Raw genomic sequence first — 19,521 nt, forward strand, 5'->3', positions numbered from 1 at the left:
CTAAAGGCCAGACTAAATCAAACCTAATGAAATCTCACCAAATCTATGAAAACCAAAACTATCCACAAAATAATCTAACTGAAAATATAGAGCACACACACAGTGTGGTGAGCTTGCCATTTTATCATGACTGCTTTCATAAAATTAAAAATAGCAGACTCTTTGTTGTGGATAATTCACTTTGCTCAGCCATAAAGAGACTTTTTAGAGACCTACAACAAAGGCAGATCTCTGCAGCGGTAATGCCTCTCAATGACAGGAATGGGGAGCAAGGAGGGCATGGAGGCATGGAGTTCCCAGCTCCACAAGAAGCAGCAGGGATTCCAGTGAGATGTTCTCTTTAATGCCTTTTCTTTTTTTCTGTTGTTTTTTTTTTTTTTTTTTCCTTTTTAAGTTAATGGCAAAATGTCTGGCCAAATTATACACCTTTTTTCTGGCCCTGGGTAGTCAGGATGATACACTTATTAATATTTCCAGTAGAGGAAAACAAAGAAACAAAAAATTGGAAATTGTATATTCACATGAACATCTGTATTTTGGAGAAAAAAGGCACAGGAAGGTAAAGAACAGGACTCCAAATACCTTCTACTGTAGAACTGAAACATAGACATTTGCTTTCCTGGTCTCCTGCATGATAAAACTCTAAGGTGCAAAACCTGTTAGGTACAGAGTGATTGTTTCATTGTTAAGAGAGGTGGAAGTCAGCAAAATATGGCTGTTCTACTGGGTTTCTTTTCTTTCTTTCTTTCTTTTTTTTTTTGTGAAAAAAATCATTATCAGGAACACATACCGTCATTTTTCTCTGTGAACATTATTCCTGTAGTCGTTCTGTTGGGCTCATGTTAACTGGAAATGTTAAGAACTGCAGAAGACAACTGTACTTACATTTAATCCTGTATTTTATGACAGTATATTCACCAATATTAAAATTGATAATAGCTTTGCACTTATTCAGGAAAAAGAATTAACTTCTGGCTTAATTTAAAGCACCAGCAAACTTAACGGAACAAATAATTTTGTCTCTTGGTATAAGAGGTGTTTCATAGTCTCACCAAATTGAAATAATTGGTAAAAGCTTTTCCATGCATACAGAAACCCTAGACAAGTCTCCCACAGAGCTAAGGAGTAGGATGTAAAAAAAAGGGATTGGCGCTTTCTGTGCTCACCTTGGAACTTATCAAAATAGTGCTATAGTCTTTTGAAATACAATTTTTCTTGTATTTACAAGTGTCAGTCCAGCACATGAGTAAAGAGCTTATATATTTCAAAGTTCTTAATTGAAATTCTTAATTGAATTATATGGGACTGCCACTAATGTACCCAAAACCCACAAAATAATTTTTTCACTGTCTTCCATAATGATAAAAACAATTAAAGGGATTTAAACCCAATTCCAGTTTAAAGAAGGGCTTCCCAGATGACATCTTTTTTTTCTCATGTTTCACTCTGCAGCAAATCTTACAGCTGAGTTATAAACCCCTAGAAAATGAGTTTATACTGGAAAGAATGACAGTCTGTGAAATACTGCAGTGCTGCAAGTACTACGATCATCCCAAATGGTCTAGCATATACAAGAAGACAATTTGTGATAGATCAAACTTCATGAAGTGATGAAGTCAAAAATATGAGATTTCAGAAACTGACTCAATGAATAGGGAAGGATCTAAGGCGAGAGATAAGTCTTGTATGCTTAAATGCACTGCATAGGATACAAAACACAAACCAAATTTCCGGCCCATAATGGTATCTGTGAAATTTCTGATTTTAAGCAAACAAACAAACCCAGTAATTCATTTCGGTAACAATTGCAGTAATATAATTCTTTGGTTATTTGCTGTTGAAGAAATCAAAATAATTCAACTAGAATCAACTATATGTAATATATTCTTTCCAGCAATAGAATATGTTTGTAACTTGTGAAAATACCTGTGCCTTGTTTAACCATGTTTTTACGTTGCTCTGATTTGTACTGTACTATCTCACACCTAGAGCGTATTGTTTTTCTTTTTAATGAACTCCAATTTCTGCTTCATAACAGCAGCCCCACAGAGATGAAATAACTCCTCACTTCACTCTGTAACTGCTTCCTTTAGTCAAGCGACAGCTGAGGATGTTCGTTATTGCTAACGGTGTTTCTTCCTTTTTTTTTATTGGCCTTTCTGGGGTTCATCCTGTTGCCATCCGCTATAGCCACCTATTCACAACATTGCGATGATCCCTGTTTACCACCTGGTAAAGATGTTCTGCCTGCAGTGTTCTGAGTACGCGTGTGTGCGTGCGGTCTGCTGGCCGGCGGTAACAAAGCATGGGCACGAGCAGAGTGCCAGGATGTGGCAGCACTGCTTCTCCGCTAACCCCCAAATCTGGCTGGCTGGGGCTCAAAGTTGATCGCAATAGCCTCCTCTTGATTTTCACATCATGCTTGAAATAGATCTGTCGGCTAAGAGATGCCCTCAGTCAGGAGATTCACAGGAAATCGTGGCAAGCTGAGACATATTCATTTTACCCTCATAAATGCCCTTTAAAAATACCATTGTACAATTATTTAACAGCATTGCCTTTTTAATCTGAAGTTAAGATCAGTGTTCTTAGTCAAAGAATTGAATAGTTAGAACAAGAAAAATAAACTTCAAATTATTTTAGGTAGTTTTCAGAAAACACCACCTAATTAGGGTCTGATCCATCAAACCAGAAGCCTTTCAGCTGACATAAAATCAAGTCATATAAATTACATGTAAAGCCCATCCTAAACCTCCATTCCTGTCCATGTGTATGGCTATGTCAAAAGTACCTGAAACTGCTTAATACTTTGTGACACTTTGTGAATTTCTTTTTAAATTTTGGCAAGTAGATTCTAGTTATAACTACTTCGTTCTAATTTTGGGAAAAATGCCTTTGTCCACTTTCAGCTGAGGTTTTCTCTATGGACTTGACCTCAATATAATTATCTAAGGCTGATATTAGGAAGAGCCAGGGAAGATCTATGCTACAGACTGTAGTCTTCATATTTACAATTTAAGTACCTATAAAATACAAATTACTGGACAACATTGACTCTGACTTTTCTTTGGCATTTTTTTTATACTTGTAATTCAAAATGAAGTTATTATTTTTACACTTCTAATTCAGTGATACCCAGCAGAGTTTGTCCTGAAGCTTAGTGCTGTAAGTGTGGCAAAAATGTTAGTCTATGAACTAGGGAGATAAGACCAAAGGATACCTATGCTGATAAACTGGAATATTAACAGTGGAAGACTTTATGTGTGTATTGAGTTCTATATGTTAGCTACTACTCTTCAGAAGACCACAGAGTAGAAATAATAATAACAAACCTTAAAAATATATAAACTTTCAAACTAAAATATAGGTGTCTCTATATTTATAAGAGAATATTTTACTAAACTAGGATATGTTTTTTTATCACAAGCTAGTGTTAGGCTTTTGTATTTTATCAAACATGACAGTAATTCTCTGTCTTCATCAGCTGTACCTTGTCAGTATCAATGAATTAGATTATATCTCATAGATCAATCTTTACACCGGATAATTACCATCATTTGTAATTTAATTGCATTCAATTCACTGGAGTCAAAATACATAACTGATGAAAATCCGACAATTATTAAGTAATTCACTGCAATTCATTAAAAATCCCTTTAAAATAGGTTGAACTCTGAATATATTTTTAACTATTTGACAAGCAAAAAAGATTGATAGGAGACTACATTCCTGGCAGAGTTATTAAGACTGGAATAACGACTGAAGTGATTTGCACAGATAAATCAATTAGTCACTTTTTGTTGTGCACTTCACAGGAATAAATGACACAGACCATGAAACATAACCAAATTTGCTCGAGGTACTACAACAAATCATACCATGTGATTAATTAATTCCTATTTTCAAAAGCCACTGTTAAAGGATCCATTATCAGTCATGATGAAAAACAGGTTTCTTCTGTTCACAAAGTACTACAATTTTACTGAAGTTGAAGTGACTTTGTCTCTTTATGAAAATTATCTTCTGTTCCAAGAACATACCTAATGCTGATTGCAGGTAACTTTGGAAGTCTGTTATTGGCTGATTTCAAAAAGTTCTGTTAAGTGTGAGTTATTAGTTGTCACTAAAGATACAAACTCTATTTTCAAATCAATTAGAGTTAAACTTGTGAGCCAAGGATAGTTCAAAGCTGAAGAAATTATTGGTCAGAATTCTTGTTCTCATATTTTGAATCAAATTACAGTTTCTGTACCAACAACATTGGAGAGCTACAAAGAAATATAGCACTTTAATTTTGATGCAGTGACATGAAAGCCAGTTTCAAAATACAACACATCTGAAAGTATTCCTTAAACAATTATTTTCACCAAATCTGCATATGTTTAGTAAAGAAAATCCAAACAAGCTTCCAAATTTTCTTGCAGATATCTACAACAGGTAAGGAATATTCTCCAACCAAATTCAGTTGATGCTTCCTACAATAAAGTTTTGTTGAAAGGTAGTATACAAAGTCCTTCAGTTTGTCTGGGATTTTTTCTCTGTCAGCTTTAACTCTTCCAAATTTCAGCAGTTGCCAGAAAGTTCTGGAATGAAAATTCTGAAGTACCCACTAAAAAAAAAATAAAATCCAAACCTGTTAATTATTCTCTTAGCAGTGAAAGTGCCATCTTAACAGTGAAAGTGCCAGCCCAAGTAGAGCTGAACTTTTACTGAACCGAAAAACATCTCTTATGCCGTAGCAAGTAATAAAAGGCCATGACAAAATAAAATGTTATATTAAAGCATTGTTGGCAGTATCAGTGCTGTTTTGAAATGTAAGTAATTTATCGAGGTGAATGGTCACGTTGACCTGGAATTAATTATGAATGTAAAGTTACAAATCTAAGTGCTTAGCCAAAGTGTACAATGACAAGATGGATTTAAATAAGAAACAGCACTACTAATAGGATCCATGTCACATACCTCAGTTATATGAAAATAAGGTGTCATGTCCATGCTAATTTTTCAGGCTTCCTTTCCATCCTGGTGAAAGAAAAGGGATGGGCATCTTTGGAACTTAATTCATATAGGCCCTAAAAAAGGTGTCAGAGGAAGGTAAGAGACTTGCCTTCTGAAGGTCACAATATGTCTTTCTGCATTGGCTTTTGAGGGAGTCTAGAAACCACCAGGGATTCAACACCTGGCTTTCAGGTATATTTGGCTAGGATAATCTGAATTTAAGTTGTGATTAAATGAAATTATATACTGTCAACAAAAAGTCTTCAATATTAATTGCATGTTTCATCCCTGAGCTTAACCTGCTGAGTAACCATTCTCTTCCTTTCCCTCTTTTCTCCTTCCTCCTTTGACAGACATTTAGTAATTTTCTACTACATTATCTAAGAGGAACAATTGGCTCAGTCCCTATTAACAAGTTCAGCAAAAGGTAGAATTTCACAGCCTGTATCAATCTGAGAAATACTCTGGATTCATGAAGGCTCTTTACAGCTTAAACTCAAGATCCTGCCCCTGCTACTCCCAGCACAATAGTTGATATATGATATATGATATATTAATTATAGTTTATAGCCAATATATTATATATCATATGTTATAGTTTATAGTTATAGATTAGTTACACATTATATGTTGCATACTATATAACATATATTAACAAAAGAAGTATACTGTGAGTTTTATTTTAAAATAATTTGTGTTCTAAGGTCTGCCAAGAAATGAAAAGTCAGACAGAGAGAGGACAGCGAATCCAGTCCAAACGTGTTGAATCCAAGGCTATTCTAAAAAAAAGTCATCATACTGTACCCTTGCTGGACATCTGTAAATAATAATACAAAAATCTCATTTACATCAAAATATCAATCGCAAACTTTGTTATTAAAATCTGTATTCTCTCAGCTTCACTCTTGAAGAAAGAGTATGCAAATCCTCTGGAAATGGTTATCTTTCTTTGCATGTGTGTGAGGCAAATGGCATTTCTCTCTACTTTTTACCTCCTGAGTTGCTTTTTTCCCCGGTTTCTTGTGTGTTCTGTTCTACTAGGGAAAGAACCTACTATTGTTAAAGTTGTGGAGAGAGCTAAAAGCATGGGTTTGATCAGTAGTAATTTTCACTTCAGCATTACCTGGTGTGGTGTTCCTAAACATTTTAGGACACATCATTATGGTTAGCACTATTTTTAAAAAATGTAGGAAATACAACAAAAGTTAAATAGAAGACCTATGCACAAGGAGACAACTTTCCAGGCCTATGTCACTTGCATCAGACCAGAAGTGGATCTCACAGTATCTGTTTGTGTACAAAATTCAGTTCTGCGGATACCATTAAAGTGTCCTCTACACAGCTCCAAACTGATTTTTCTGAACTTTTTATGTTAAACAGGATTTGCAACTTTGGCCTGTTAGGGTAGGAGTGACTGGAGAATTTTGCCTCTGGACATTTACAATTTCTAATCCCTTTCCATAGTTTGCTATGGAGATGTTAAGAATTAAAGACCAGGATATGATGTTGAGGGCTCTGATTCATCAGCAAAGATGGCTTGCCTTGGGGTGGTTAGAAAAATTTCCTCTGCTCTTGATCTTGTTCTTCTCTGAGTATTTCCCTTGCCTGCCCAGGGGGACAGCTCTGCTACCTGTGAAGCAGTTCTTGAACTGTTAGTTGATAGACCAGTGTAATAAAATAAATTGACACCAATTTTTTTTGGTTTACAGCTGTAGTCCCTGTAGCTGTAAAAGCCTCTGGCTGTAAAAGCAACTGAGCCATCCCTAAGCAACCAGTGGGTAAAGGGTAGGTGGATAGCCAGAGTGGAAATCAAAGCAACTGTCCAAAGTTAAACCATCCCTGCTTGTGAATCAAAACCTCAGCTATGCTAAGACCATTCTGGCCATGTCCATTCTATTAGTCCGCTTGGGCGCCTTAGCACCTCTAGATTAGAATAAAGTGCAAATGACATCAGGGGTTGGGTTGCAGATTTACTTTTTAATACCCTCCCTAAACATAGGTATTCATTCTCCTGGTAAACACTTGAGAATAGCATTTGTGGCAAATCAGCTGAAAAAATAAAATCTCCAAATCTCAGTGCCTGAGGCCAATGCAAATAAATAAATGCCTTATCATAAGCAAGCTAAATATTCCCTATTACACTACTCAATCTTTCTGAATACAATAGTGCACACAACAGTACACTAAATGAAGAGATCATGCATATTTCTTTGCAATTATGTCATTTCACCATGGCACACTATTTATGTGATGATTGTTCAGTAGCATATATCTATATAATACAATTTCAAAAAACATTAACCAAGATATTTCTTTGATCTACATTTTTAATAAGCAGAAGCAAAATAATAGAAAATCAGCCCGGTCTTTTCTGTTTCAGATTAATTAATTAGAAATAAAAGGAATTATTTTGTGATACATTTATATTTCAGATAAAGTTACTCATATATTTCATTACAGCACTTTTAGAAAATAACTGTTCATACCACTGCCATCAAAGAAGTTGCTTCAAGCCTGCACTTTGCCTGTCTTTGTAACTTGCAAGTCCATGTGAGACTATTTCTGATTTCTGCTAAGATTTGTCTTGTGAGTCAGAACACTGCAGTCAGAAGCGGTTCTGAAGAGACTTGTATTTAACTTCCTGCTAAAATATTTGTATACAGAAAGATAGAGGTAAACAGAGATATGGTTCCCATCTTGGTGTTGTTAAATTCAGTGTATATATTTCTCTTGAAACTCCTAGGAACAAGACTAGGCCAATGACTCAAATCATATTTATGACCTACCTTCCATTGCCTATATTTGTAGGAAACCTTCACACAGATAAGTAATCATTCAGGCTGCCATTTCAAGTACAGCGGACAACAGTAATATGGACTGAATGAGCATTGTTCCTCTTCATAAGCAGTGTTTGGAACAGATTTCAAGAAAATTGAAGCTTGCTGGAAAGAAAGATCAGAAGAAATACTCTGTCAGAGGCTGGGAAGTTCCTCTGAAACACTGTGTCAGCATAAACAGGATAGGGAGAAATCTGGCGAAGTCACAATTGAAGAAGCCTTTAAGGGAATATTTGTTTTACCCACTGATGGTTGCTCTCCCTGGGAGTGGATACAGTGGGGAGCAGGGGCCTCACTTCCATCAGAGGTCCCACAAAGGTCAAGTACATTAAACTGCACAGCTTCCTTGTTTGCCAGCTTACTTGCCTACAGGAGCAGTAAGACATGAACCAGTTAAATATGCTGTTGTGCACAAGTGTATATGAAAGAAACTCTAGAAAAGTTGTAGGAGAAGAACCAGGTATACGGGAGTATGTGTATGGAAGTAGCTGTCTTTGTGTCCCAATTTGGACTTTGCATTCCCCTTCATTCTGGACTCAGGTTTATTTTGGCCCAAGTATGCATTGCTTTCTTCTTCCCATCCTTTACGTGTACTCTATGGCAATGATACGACCTGTCTGTGTGGTTAAGCCAGGGCTCAGCAATTTCCATGAGGAGACATGAGGAGTTGGACACAGACAGCAGTGAATCCTAAAGAGGCATCAAGAGGCCGAGGACCTGGGCCAGAGAAAAAAACTGGGCTGAAAAGAAGAGATTATCTAAACATATGAATATTAGGTAGAATCAAATCTGTATTTATCCTTTGCCCAACCAAGCCTCGGAAGAGCCAGACCTTGGAGTGCAGTATCAGACCAAATTATGCACTGGGTCCTGAATCACTCTGCAAACAGCAAGTACAGTAGGATACAGTTTATACCAGTCTTGCACAGGAAGGAGAGCTGTCCTCAAACCCTTAAATAATAAAAATTAACATTCACAATTTTTTTTTCTGTTAAACAAGGTAGTATAATTAGTCCTGTATAAAATGGAGATTAACTTTAATCACTGAACAAGGTGTGTTGTGTTTTTTTTTTCAAACTGCTTTTGTTTGAAACTCTGCACTCAGGAAGATCTGTTAACAAGCTCAGCACAGAACCACTGAGAATCATTCATGAGACATTGGAAGAATCCACTGATTGGCTTTATGGCTTTATTTCTTTACTGTCTGACATCGTATGGAGTGATGATGATGACAGTGATGAAGGTATTTGTAATGTAAAGACTTCTGTAACTGCTCTAACTGCTGTTTTACATGCATTATCTTGGCTTACTCAGCTTTTAACCTCACAGACAAGAAGGTCAAACAAAATGAAAAGTGAACGTTGTTGCTAATAAAGCATCTACTGGCTTCAGTAAATTGGTCTCTTTGTTAGCTTTCATCTTGTGTTTAATGTACCATTACAGAAAAGCTGTCAGAATTAAATATTACCCTTAGTACATCTTGAAGTAAAGAGTACTAATTTATACAAGACTTCAAAGCCACACCAAAACATGCATCAGGATATTGCTTCAGAGAATGACAATAGCTATTTTCTTTTAATCAGCAAGAATCTAAAGAACGCCACTAAATATACAAGATAGACCAAGAAACTTAGAACTTTTTTTTTTGATATATTGATGACAGGACAATATATTGAAAAAAGAGACAAGTAGAAAGAAAAAACATTTTGGCTGAACTAAGGGGATTTTGGATGGCATATTGCAAATAATTCAGTTTACTAGAAATTATGGTTCTGCCATTACAGTAACATTCTTCATCTGACATCATCTGATAAATGAAAGTAAATTGCTAACATTTCAAGTTTGGAAATAGCTATCCTTCTGTTATAAAAAAAGTAGTTCCTTGGTATGAGCAGAGCAGTAGTGGATCATCATGTCACATCGTATTGGTCATTTTGGCAAGTGGTGAGTGTAGGAGTGACATCTTCATTTCACAGTAGTTTATTTTATATTCTATTTGGCTATACCAGAACATAATTAAAAAGCAACATGCACTGAAACTGACTTCTAACCATTTGTTCAGAAACTTGACATATTATCAAATTTCTACCTTTTAAACATGTGCATGAGCTTTTTATATTAGCACCATATATGAATACTAATAGATAAGCTGCTATGTGTGAGTCTGTGAACTGGGCATCCTATTCTGAGATATGATTTACAACTAGCAGAGAGCCAATCTCTCATATGGTTGAGAAACTGAAAAGGTGAAATATGGAGAGCTTGCTAAAATTTGAAAAGTGTTCATTTTTACCATTTGATAGCTCCCAAAGCACCTGCAAGCTTTCAAATACTCAAGTGGATAAGTGTTAATGAAAGCAGGAAAGGTCATAAAATACCTGACATACAAAAATGCAAGATCTGAATGCTCACTAAGAAGTGTTTGAAAACTCCAGTCGCAGTCTTTGGCCCAAGTGGAATTTCATCAATACCTACCAGGAGCGTGAATGGGCAGTAGGCAACTTATTGCATTATATCATAAAAAGTAAGCGCGTGTGAACTCACTGCCCATTGTGTGCGGCGGTCAGTGCACACTTGCCACAGTTGTCCAGGCTCAATCCTTTAAATTCTATGTCCCGCATGGAGATGCAGTGACACACTGCAGCAATCAAATGCTCATGGTTCTACTGAAATTGTGTATTTTTTGCCTTGGATTTCACTGGAAGTGTTGCTAGATTTACAGCTTTGCTAAGCCTTATATGCATTTAATTATTTGGAGCTAAAACAGAAATGTTGGGCCTTTCCTTAAAGCATGGAAACATGCATAAAATCAAGCAAATTGTGAATTATAGTCACAAGTTATCATTCAGAGGCATAAACACAGATTTGTATGTTTCCTTGGTTACTACTGCACATTGAATTTATCTACCCCAGACCCAGAAAAACCTCTATGGTAACAGAGATGTGTTATGAAAAATCCAAAATCTCAGAACAGAGTGCTTGCCATTTAGCGTATAAAGAATAGAATTTTTTAAAAAAATTAAAATGAGCCAATTTGGGAAAAACATTATTTTTTCAAATTATGATATATCTCCTCTGACATTTGTTCTTTTCTCTTGGTTTAGGTGAAGTGGAATCACCCCTGAAAAAAGGTGGGTCAGTTGCCTTATTATAGAGGGCAAATATTTTGCAACTAGTTTAAGAATTAACTAATATATCTGTGATATAGATTCTGTCATTACTTATATGTCAGTCTACTAACAATGTAAGTTGTTCTTTAACAAAATCATTAAACAAGAAACTTAAGCAATAATACTTGCTGTATTTTGCTGCTCTGTGACAGTTCTTGGCTGTTTCATTATTACCCAGAAAATCTGAAAAATGTTCATTAAACAAACAGTAGAATTACAGAAATAATATTATCTGTACCCTTGCCCTGTATGTGGGACTCCTATTAATGTCAATATGAATTACATGTATGTATGGATAAAAATAATATTTAGAAATAATAATATAGAAAAAATATTTAGTGAGACATAATTGTGAGGTGTTGTAAAAGCATTTTACCTTGTGCCAATGGTGAACCCTAAAATAAGGACTACTTCTGAATCTTCTGAAAAAAAATTACTTAGTTTTCATTGAATTTGTAGAGCAGACAAGTGAAGCAAGTAGGATTTATAATGTAAATCTTTTCAGACATGAAAATTGTTATGCTGAAACATCAAAATTAAGTCCAACTTCTATTAAATCAAAAAGAAAATATGTTAGAAGGCTTGAGATATCTGTGATAGGATGTAAAGCTTTTCAAAACTAGGGTGTGTTTTTTTCTCCAAATTAAGCAGAGCTTGATAATAACAGGATGTGTAACCAGCCCTATGTGATCTGAATTTGGTATCCATCAAATTGTCAATAGTTAAATGCCCATACTGAAGAATCTAACACCCCAGTTGGTGCTGAGATTACAATCCAGTTTTCTCTGAAGTTAATTGGAACTGGATCAGGCTTCTGATTAATGACATATTTTGTCAGTCTCAATAGGACATCTGAGGAATGAATAGGCTTGAAGACCAGGAGCATTCATCTTTCTATGGATGATCCTTCATGTTAGGACTGAAGAAAACATAGAGTAAAAAGGGCTCAGCATTGCCCTGTCTCTTTTCCCAAAGAGAGAAATGCATTGTTAGTTTTACAGTGGGTGCAAAGAGTCTGACTCTGTAGCACATTGCTTTCAAAGCCACCGCATACATGGGTGGAAGGCGTCTACTCACCATGGGCCAGTGTAGCTGACCAGGTAGGGAGTACTGTGGAGGTACTTCACTGCTGGAAAGGCTTAATGCATAAAAATGTTATAGACAGCACCATGCTCGGCATTGCAATGCCAGCTTCTTTGGATATCAGTGACATACACTTTGCTTTGGGACACTAGGTTGTAGAAATAGAATTCAGAGAAGCCTTCATAATAAACTGGAAGCTGCTTAAATTAGTCAGTTGGAAGGGATAAGATGGTTGACTGGACCTAAAAGTCTTCAATCCAAGGAGCTGAGTACCTAACTGCCAGCTTGAAATATTTTTCTCAGTATTTGAAGCTCACAACCCTGCTCTGGAGAAAAATGCCTGGGAAGGCCTTCTGTCTTTAAGGTGAAGGAAATGGACAAGGAGCCGGTGATTCCTCTGGAGCTGGTATCTTACAGGATAACTCATATACACAGATGTGAAAGGGCCCAAATTTGGACATGCTTCACCTGCCTGAGCTGTAAAACAGATCTTGCATGGGGTTTTCCGTTCCCTGGATGTACCATCTCCAGATGACTGGAGGTCTCCTTTTTACCCTGGCAGCTAGGATCTGGCCTTGATTATACTTGATTTCATCACCTCTTTTTCTGGGCTACATAAATACAACATATGTGGCCTGAAGCCAACAGTCCTTTAGAAAGGCCATTGCAGAGTACTGTGCATGTCTGCTCAGTGACAGGCAGCTGTGAGCTCCTCAGAGCTGTTACTCTCTTTGCAGACTTCTCTTAAAATTATGTAAACAACAGGGAGTTGAATTGCCTAAGTCTAAGCCTATATAGAAGTTTTCTAAGAGGTCTGTGCTTAAGGCCAGAGTCAACAGCTTTTCAGCTTAGGCACAGTGAAATTCGCTCCCAGGGCTAAAGCTCATGAGCGCAGAAGGCAAAGCCGTGGGAGGTGAGGTGAGAGCTCAGATGAGCTCATGCAGGTAGCACTCTCACAGACATCACAACCTGTTCCTCTGAGCACACAGTTCACGCCTCTTTGACTAGCTTTTCCTTACTAATGAGTGCTATCTTGTCTATGGTCCAGAAATAAAAGTTCCAAAAGAAAAGATTTCGAAAAGAAAACAAGGCATTGCATCTGTGATTTTTCCCATCTGCCTGCTGGTAGGGCTGGACCCAAAAGAAGACCAGCTATACAAATTATTTTGGAGACTGAGTATCAAAATCAGAGCCAAGTCTTTAGGATATGGAGTATTCTGTTTTCATGTAAAGGACCGTTTCTGTATCAAAGGCTCTTCCACTCTGCACAGCACTGTTATCTATAGCTTTGTGAACGATCTTTCTTTAGGTGGCTCTTTTGCTTCTGGCATTTGAATATCTTAAACAAAAAAATGACCCAGTGAGATTGTGCAGTACACTACTGCTGTCTCCAGAAGATGAACAGATTGACGTTTGACTTTTTGCACATATTTACAGGATGCCTCTCTCAAATTTCACTCTGGAAATGTGCATAATGATTGCTGTGCCTGATTTTTAAGTATTTGTATTGGTTCTAACTCACAGTTATTGTTGTATTCATGAAAAGGCTGAGAGTTTTTGAAAAATCTCCATACCTATTTTTGGTGTATAGACAAGCCTTCAATCTTTTGCCTTGTTGACTAGCAGATTTTATGAATGCTAAAATGTTAGCACAAAATTTACTTTATAATGGTCTATAGTAACTGAAAGATAAGAAGATTGCTGGTACCACAATCAATATAATTACATATTGAAAAAAATTCAAGGGGAGTGGTAAGGACACTGTGTAGTGATGAAGGAAGCAGAGAAAAGTGTAATGATAATTACGAGCCCAAAGAAGGCAGAGATCACCTTCTAGCAATGTAAATTGAAAGCAAAGATAATAAAAGTACAATAATGACAATGGGCTTGCACATGCAACAGGGCTAATATCAGTTTCAGAATCCTTTAGAAAGGATGAAAATGCCTCTCGAGTGCCTTTTTTACTGCAATTATTTTTGCCAGTCCAAGTCTTATCACTAATATTTATCTTTAATAATTGGAAGAGAGTGAACATTTCATATTGTCCATAAAAAAAGTGTTCTTCAGTGGAAGTAGTGAAAGATTATTCTGTAGAGGACTTTGCAGTTTTTAACAATGCATATTCTCAACATGCTAAAACTGCAGATCATTTTCATAAAAGATATTGAGAAGCCTAATAACAGTTTCTTGCAGGCTTAATATGATTTTGGTTTCATTTCTTTCTAGGACAATGGTTATGACTGATATTCTTGTTCATTTTTTCAGGGTTAGACAAATCCAGTTATTTAACAGCTGTATGTTTTCTTGTATTTTGGTCTTTTTTACTATTAATATTTACTATTTTTTGGTGGACGTTACTGGCATCAATTGTGAGTTTGGAGAAGAGCTGAGAAACCTGGTGCACAAAATTGGAAATAATGGTCTGTAAAATATAGGCAAGTGCAGACACTTCAGCATTGTCATCCATGGCTAAAAATGTCATTATTAAACTGTTCTGGAACTTCACTCCAGTTTATACATGGGTAACTAAAAATTTAAAATCCGAACATGGACTCCTCATTTAGCTATCCAGGCTGTGCCTGACAAGCCGTGCACATGTAGCAGTGGGTCTTGTAGATTAAAGTAGCATCTTCTGCTTCATAATAGCCAATGCATTCTGGCCGGGAAATGTGAATCTGGTATGTGGTCTCAGGAGTAAGTTGTTGGAAACCTTTGAAAAAGATTCTAAGGTCAGAGTAATTTATTTCTTTTTACATTATACTTTGAAACTTAGTAAATTGTTTTTGTAAGATATCCTTCCTTGATTTTATATTTGGGCTTAGATTAAATCCTCTCTTTGTCTCTCTATCTTTTTCTCTTGTGTGCTCTCTCTCTCTCATCATGTTGTAAGTAATTTTCATTTCAATAAATACAATGAACTTAGAAAGCAGAGTAAGAAATAAAGCACCATCATGGCACTGTTAGCATCTTGTGTATTACCAAATAGGTTTTTATTAGAATAAGATTATTCTATACAAACAATCAAATGAAAGTTTATTACCTTGAAGGATCTCTAAATTTCTGTGAGTTAGCCTATGTATGAGATAGAAAGATGTATAAAATAGTTGTATGAAATGATCCTATTCTTCTTACTTGGCTATAAAACTCTTTGTTTAGAAAAACACAGTTAACAAATCATAGATTAAAACAAGAAGCCACAAACAATAGAAATCTCTGTTACATGTTGCAAGAAACTTTGTTAATTACAAATAAACATTTCAGCAAAGCACCTTATCCTTCTCTCTTCAGCTCAAATGAGAATATGGTTGCCTGAGTATTAGGCTGGCTATTGATATGCTGAAGACATAAAAATCATGCTCTTCTTAAAAGACATGGCAGCTTCTAAGGGTACAGTCGGTTGCACTGAGTTACCCGCAGCATGTCTGGCTAAGGTGTAGCTCCCCCAGGCCTGACTCCAGACACTCACTCCCATTAACCCTCTTTCCACCCCAAGGCTAAGAGTCAGAATTTTTTCAGCACAGACTATCTGTTTGTTCAGACCTGGGTATTAATCTGAGCTAAACAAACACAATGGTCCTGAAAGGAAAAGCTCTCAAACCAGACCATTTCCTACATCTGCTTTTAAGAGTGATCAAGCAAACATCTATGACAGCTTTGCCTGGGAAAGGGGAGAGGTAGGAACAAGCTGCTTAGAGAAGATTCATAGGGGATTTGCTAATTTGAATTTGAAAGTGGGTTTGATATTGTGGCCTGTATAACCCTAAAAAGAACTGGTTTGGGTATTCAAAGAGGGTAGAGAACAACATACTGACAAAGTTTTAGTCCTACAATTTATAATGTGCATCAGATTGTTTTTATCTATTAAGTACATAAGAATGGTTATTTACGATCAGACCAAAAGTCCAGCTCGCTCAGTGGATTGGACAGAAGTCCTTATCGCTGTCCAAGAGTGACCAATGCAAATGCCTCAGGAAGGGTATAAGAACTGTTAAAAATATCATGATAATTTTCCAAAACAGTTCTCCATGCTCTAGGTATTTTCCCCAGTCAGGAACTCCCCAAACCATGGTGTCACTGAATTCAACAGGGACAGTTCTTGCATAGCTTCTACATTCTACCGCTTTCTATGAACACAGGACTACAGACACTATGTACATTACCATTAGGGAACAAAACCACCATGGCAGTAAGTAGCCGGAACCAGTTAGGTTTCATAATAATATTTTGGAAAAGACAGGTTTCTTTCCTAAATTCCCATAGTGATTAGTCCCTCTCATGTGTTATCTTAAAGAAGTCCCGTATACATTAGAAAGTTTTGCTTTTAACTCAGTATTGCTGAGCAATAACCTTTTCCCACACTAGAAACACAGATGGCAGGATTCAGGTGAATAAACATAACTGACTAGTGCCCTTTCAGGTACCACACAGTATCTGAGATGTAGCATGGGAGTGACAGAAATGTCGCAGGACCTATGGGAGAAGTGCACCCTTATAGGGTAGCTGGTGGATACCAGAGTATCTTACGATTTAAAATTCTTTACTAAAACAGTTTTCTAAAATTTAAAATAACTATAATTTATATATAAATAATAATTTGTTATTACTATCGTTTATAACAGAAGAGTACCTGGAAAAATTCTCATTGCTAGCTAATGTGGCAACTAACTTTATTTCTGGGCAGACCACTGAAATTAGACCATCGTCTTTTATCATTTAGAAGTCCTTTTGTTATACAATAACAAATCTGGAAAAATAAAGAAAATGAGTGGGTTTTCTTGAGTTCATGTTCAGAAAACATTTTCCAAACAAAAAATTGGAAATGGAGGAGAGAAAAAAAAAATGCAGAATACCATAGATGCAACCTGAAAACCGAGTTGCCAATGTGCTTGTTATATGTGTGTCTTAGACATTAATTATGCAGCTCCATTCACCCCTGAAGTATTGGTACTGGTAATGCCTTCTGAATTCAGTTTCTTTTATATTGAACATATGGCAATGTTCACTTTTCTGTGTATGAGTTGCTATTATAGATCTCTCTAAAAGGCTTTCACTGTCTCCCTAGGCTACACTTTACTACAAAGCATTTTGCCTATCTTTTTGTAAAGTATACCCTGTGTTAAAAGATGAAAATCATTGATTGATTCAATTCTCAGATGTTAAACTGCTTTTCCAGATATGTATTTTTTGCATTTTGCATTTTTCTGTGGCATCCATTTCTGTTATTAATATTCTTTTAACAATCTCAGCTTGTTTTACTTACTCTGATCAATACAGTAATAGCATAACCACTATAAAATAGCATTTTATAATGTAAAAAAAAATATTTTCCGTAATATTCAGATGAAACAAAACCATATACCGCTAGGGAATAGGGATGTTCAATTACAGTTCTTCTGTCTGTTGAAGAATAGTGATCGGGTTTCAACTTGAGTTGAAACATTTTAATCCAAACATGCCAGCTAACTTTTAAAAGATACAGAGAGAACTTTGAGCCACAAAGCTAGTAGGAATCCTGGCCAGAGCGTAGCAGCACAGAGGTTTGCAGCTGTTTAAGCTATCCTCTTAAATCAGGGGAAAACTGAAGAGAACTTATACATGTTCTTTCGGTGGCAATCTTCATTTGTGCCCCAGCAGCAGAGCACCGAGGAGGTGCTCACTCTGAGGGAAGAGGGCAGTGTTTGGCAGATGCCCCCCGGCTGGGAGCCTGCTGTGCCTGAGGCAGAATAGGTGCCGGACCTGGTGAGTGAGAGGGTCATCCAAAACTCAGTTAAGCCCACAGCACCGAAACTGGAGATCCTGCATGTTTCTGAGAGAACTGTGCCAAGAAGAACTAGCAAGTAGAGCCCCACTCTCATGACCCACAGAAAGTATCTCTCTTTCGCATGCCAGGCCCCTAAAAAAAAATAATCAATTGGATCTAAAAGTGATGGAATTTATAGGAATATATATTTGCAGGCTAATACCTTAAGGTAGGATCTGCAGAGCTGATGTTTTTTAAAGATGAGCTGAGGAACTGTGGTTAGTCTTGTGACTTATTTTTCTTATTTTTTTCCTCCTTTCACAAAAAAAACCCACTTCTGAATGGATTTATATGGGAAAAGATTTCTTTGATGCTAATCAAGGTTACAGATTTTTTGTATTACCGTATATATCATTTTGCTCTACTTAGAGGTCTACAGTTTTTGTCTGCATTTTGTCTGCATAAAATTACATTAAATTAAATGCAGACTCTGATAAAATTGATTATGAAAAACATAATTTAAAACCGGTCCAATAACATCTTTACAGGCTGGGATCCACAAAGAGAAAATTGTCAAGACAATTTTACTTTCCACAGACAGAAAAGAAAAACCTGGTTTTGATCACATGGCTCTATCTCTGATTCGTTTGGGCTGCGGATTTTTTTTGTGACTATTTTTTTTTTGTTGTTTTTTAATCAAAGTGTAATTAACATTCCTTTTACATTTCACAACCAATGTACAAACTGCAGTCTGGGAACGAAAAAAACCTGTCCTAACATATTTATATACTTGGAATAAAAATTACTTTTATGTAAAAAATGTTTAGGGTTGAAGCTTTTATAATATCTTCCACTTTTAATTCTTTCAAAAGCGCAGTCATTAAAATTCCTCCATATAAAACAGTCTGCCCATGGTCTTCCTGAATGACGCCAGTGCTGCCTACAGGATAACTAGTCAAAGATAGTTGCAAGTACCCTCCTTCCCGTAAAACCCTTTCTTTTAAGCTGTTGCTTTCTGCTGCAGTTTTCTACCTTACCAGGGGGAAAAGAAAACCCAAGGCATAAAATCAGTTAGGCTTTAGAAAGAAAGAAAATACATGGTTGTGCGTGTGTCATGTTCCATTTGCCTTGGTAAACTGGGGATTTCAAGCTGGAATTAACCACAACTGTTTGGGGTTTTTTTGTTGACTTTTTTTTTTTTTTTTCCTGGAGGATGTAGTACAACTTTTGGATTTATCTCAAAGAAACAAATCTTAAGAGAACTATGTAACTGCTCCCATGTTTACAGCTAATACTCCAGCCTTGGGGACTTCTATCAAATTTTCCCTCTCATCTCAGCTTTTCAGGAAAAATAAATATTTTCCTATTTTTCTAAAAAGCAAATTTGTATTGAAAGAGTTTGCAGGATTAAGTTTTTAAGCAGTCCTGGTAGATACATGAAAGTGCTTAAACATATGAAAACAAAAGGGAAAGGTCAATGACACCAATCAGTGATTTTGTGATAAAAGTCTTTTAATAAGCACATAGTAATATAATTATATACTTCTACTCACCATTAATTGCTAAAGCTATTTTATTCTATAGCAAAAGGAAGGCTATTTCAAATATAGCAATATGGAAAAATATGTACATATTTAATTGTCTTTAACATAATAAGAAAAGGAGGAGTGGAATAAATTCAGTTTAAAGAGTT

The 19,521-nt window shown here is 36.2% G+C and overlaps 1 protein-coding gene across 1 annotated transcript in view; it reads left to right on the forward strand.

Moving 5' to 3' along the window:
• The window catches only part of TRDN (triadin), a 230,491-nt gene that overhangs the window by 35,176 nt on the left and 175,794 nt on the right, over nucleotides 1–19,521 (forward strand). The window contains 2 exon segments of the mRNA XM_064447367.1: nucleotides 8,941–9,078; nucleotides 10,940–10,966. Coding sequence (XP_064303437.1) covers nucleotides 8,941–9,078; nucleotides 10,940–10,966 — 165 coding nt within the window.

This window comes from Phalacrocorax carbo, chromosome 3, assembly GCF_963921805.1.
Source record: "Phalacrocorax carbo chromosome 3, bPhaCar2.1, whole genome shotgun sequence".
Lineage (NCBI taxonomy): Eukaryota > Metazoa > Chordata > Aves > Suliformes > Phalacrocoracidae > Phalacrocorax > Phalacrocorax carbo.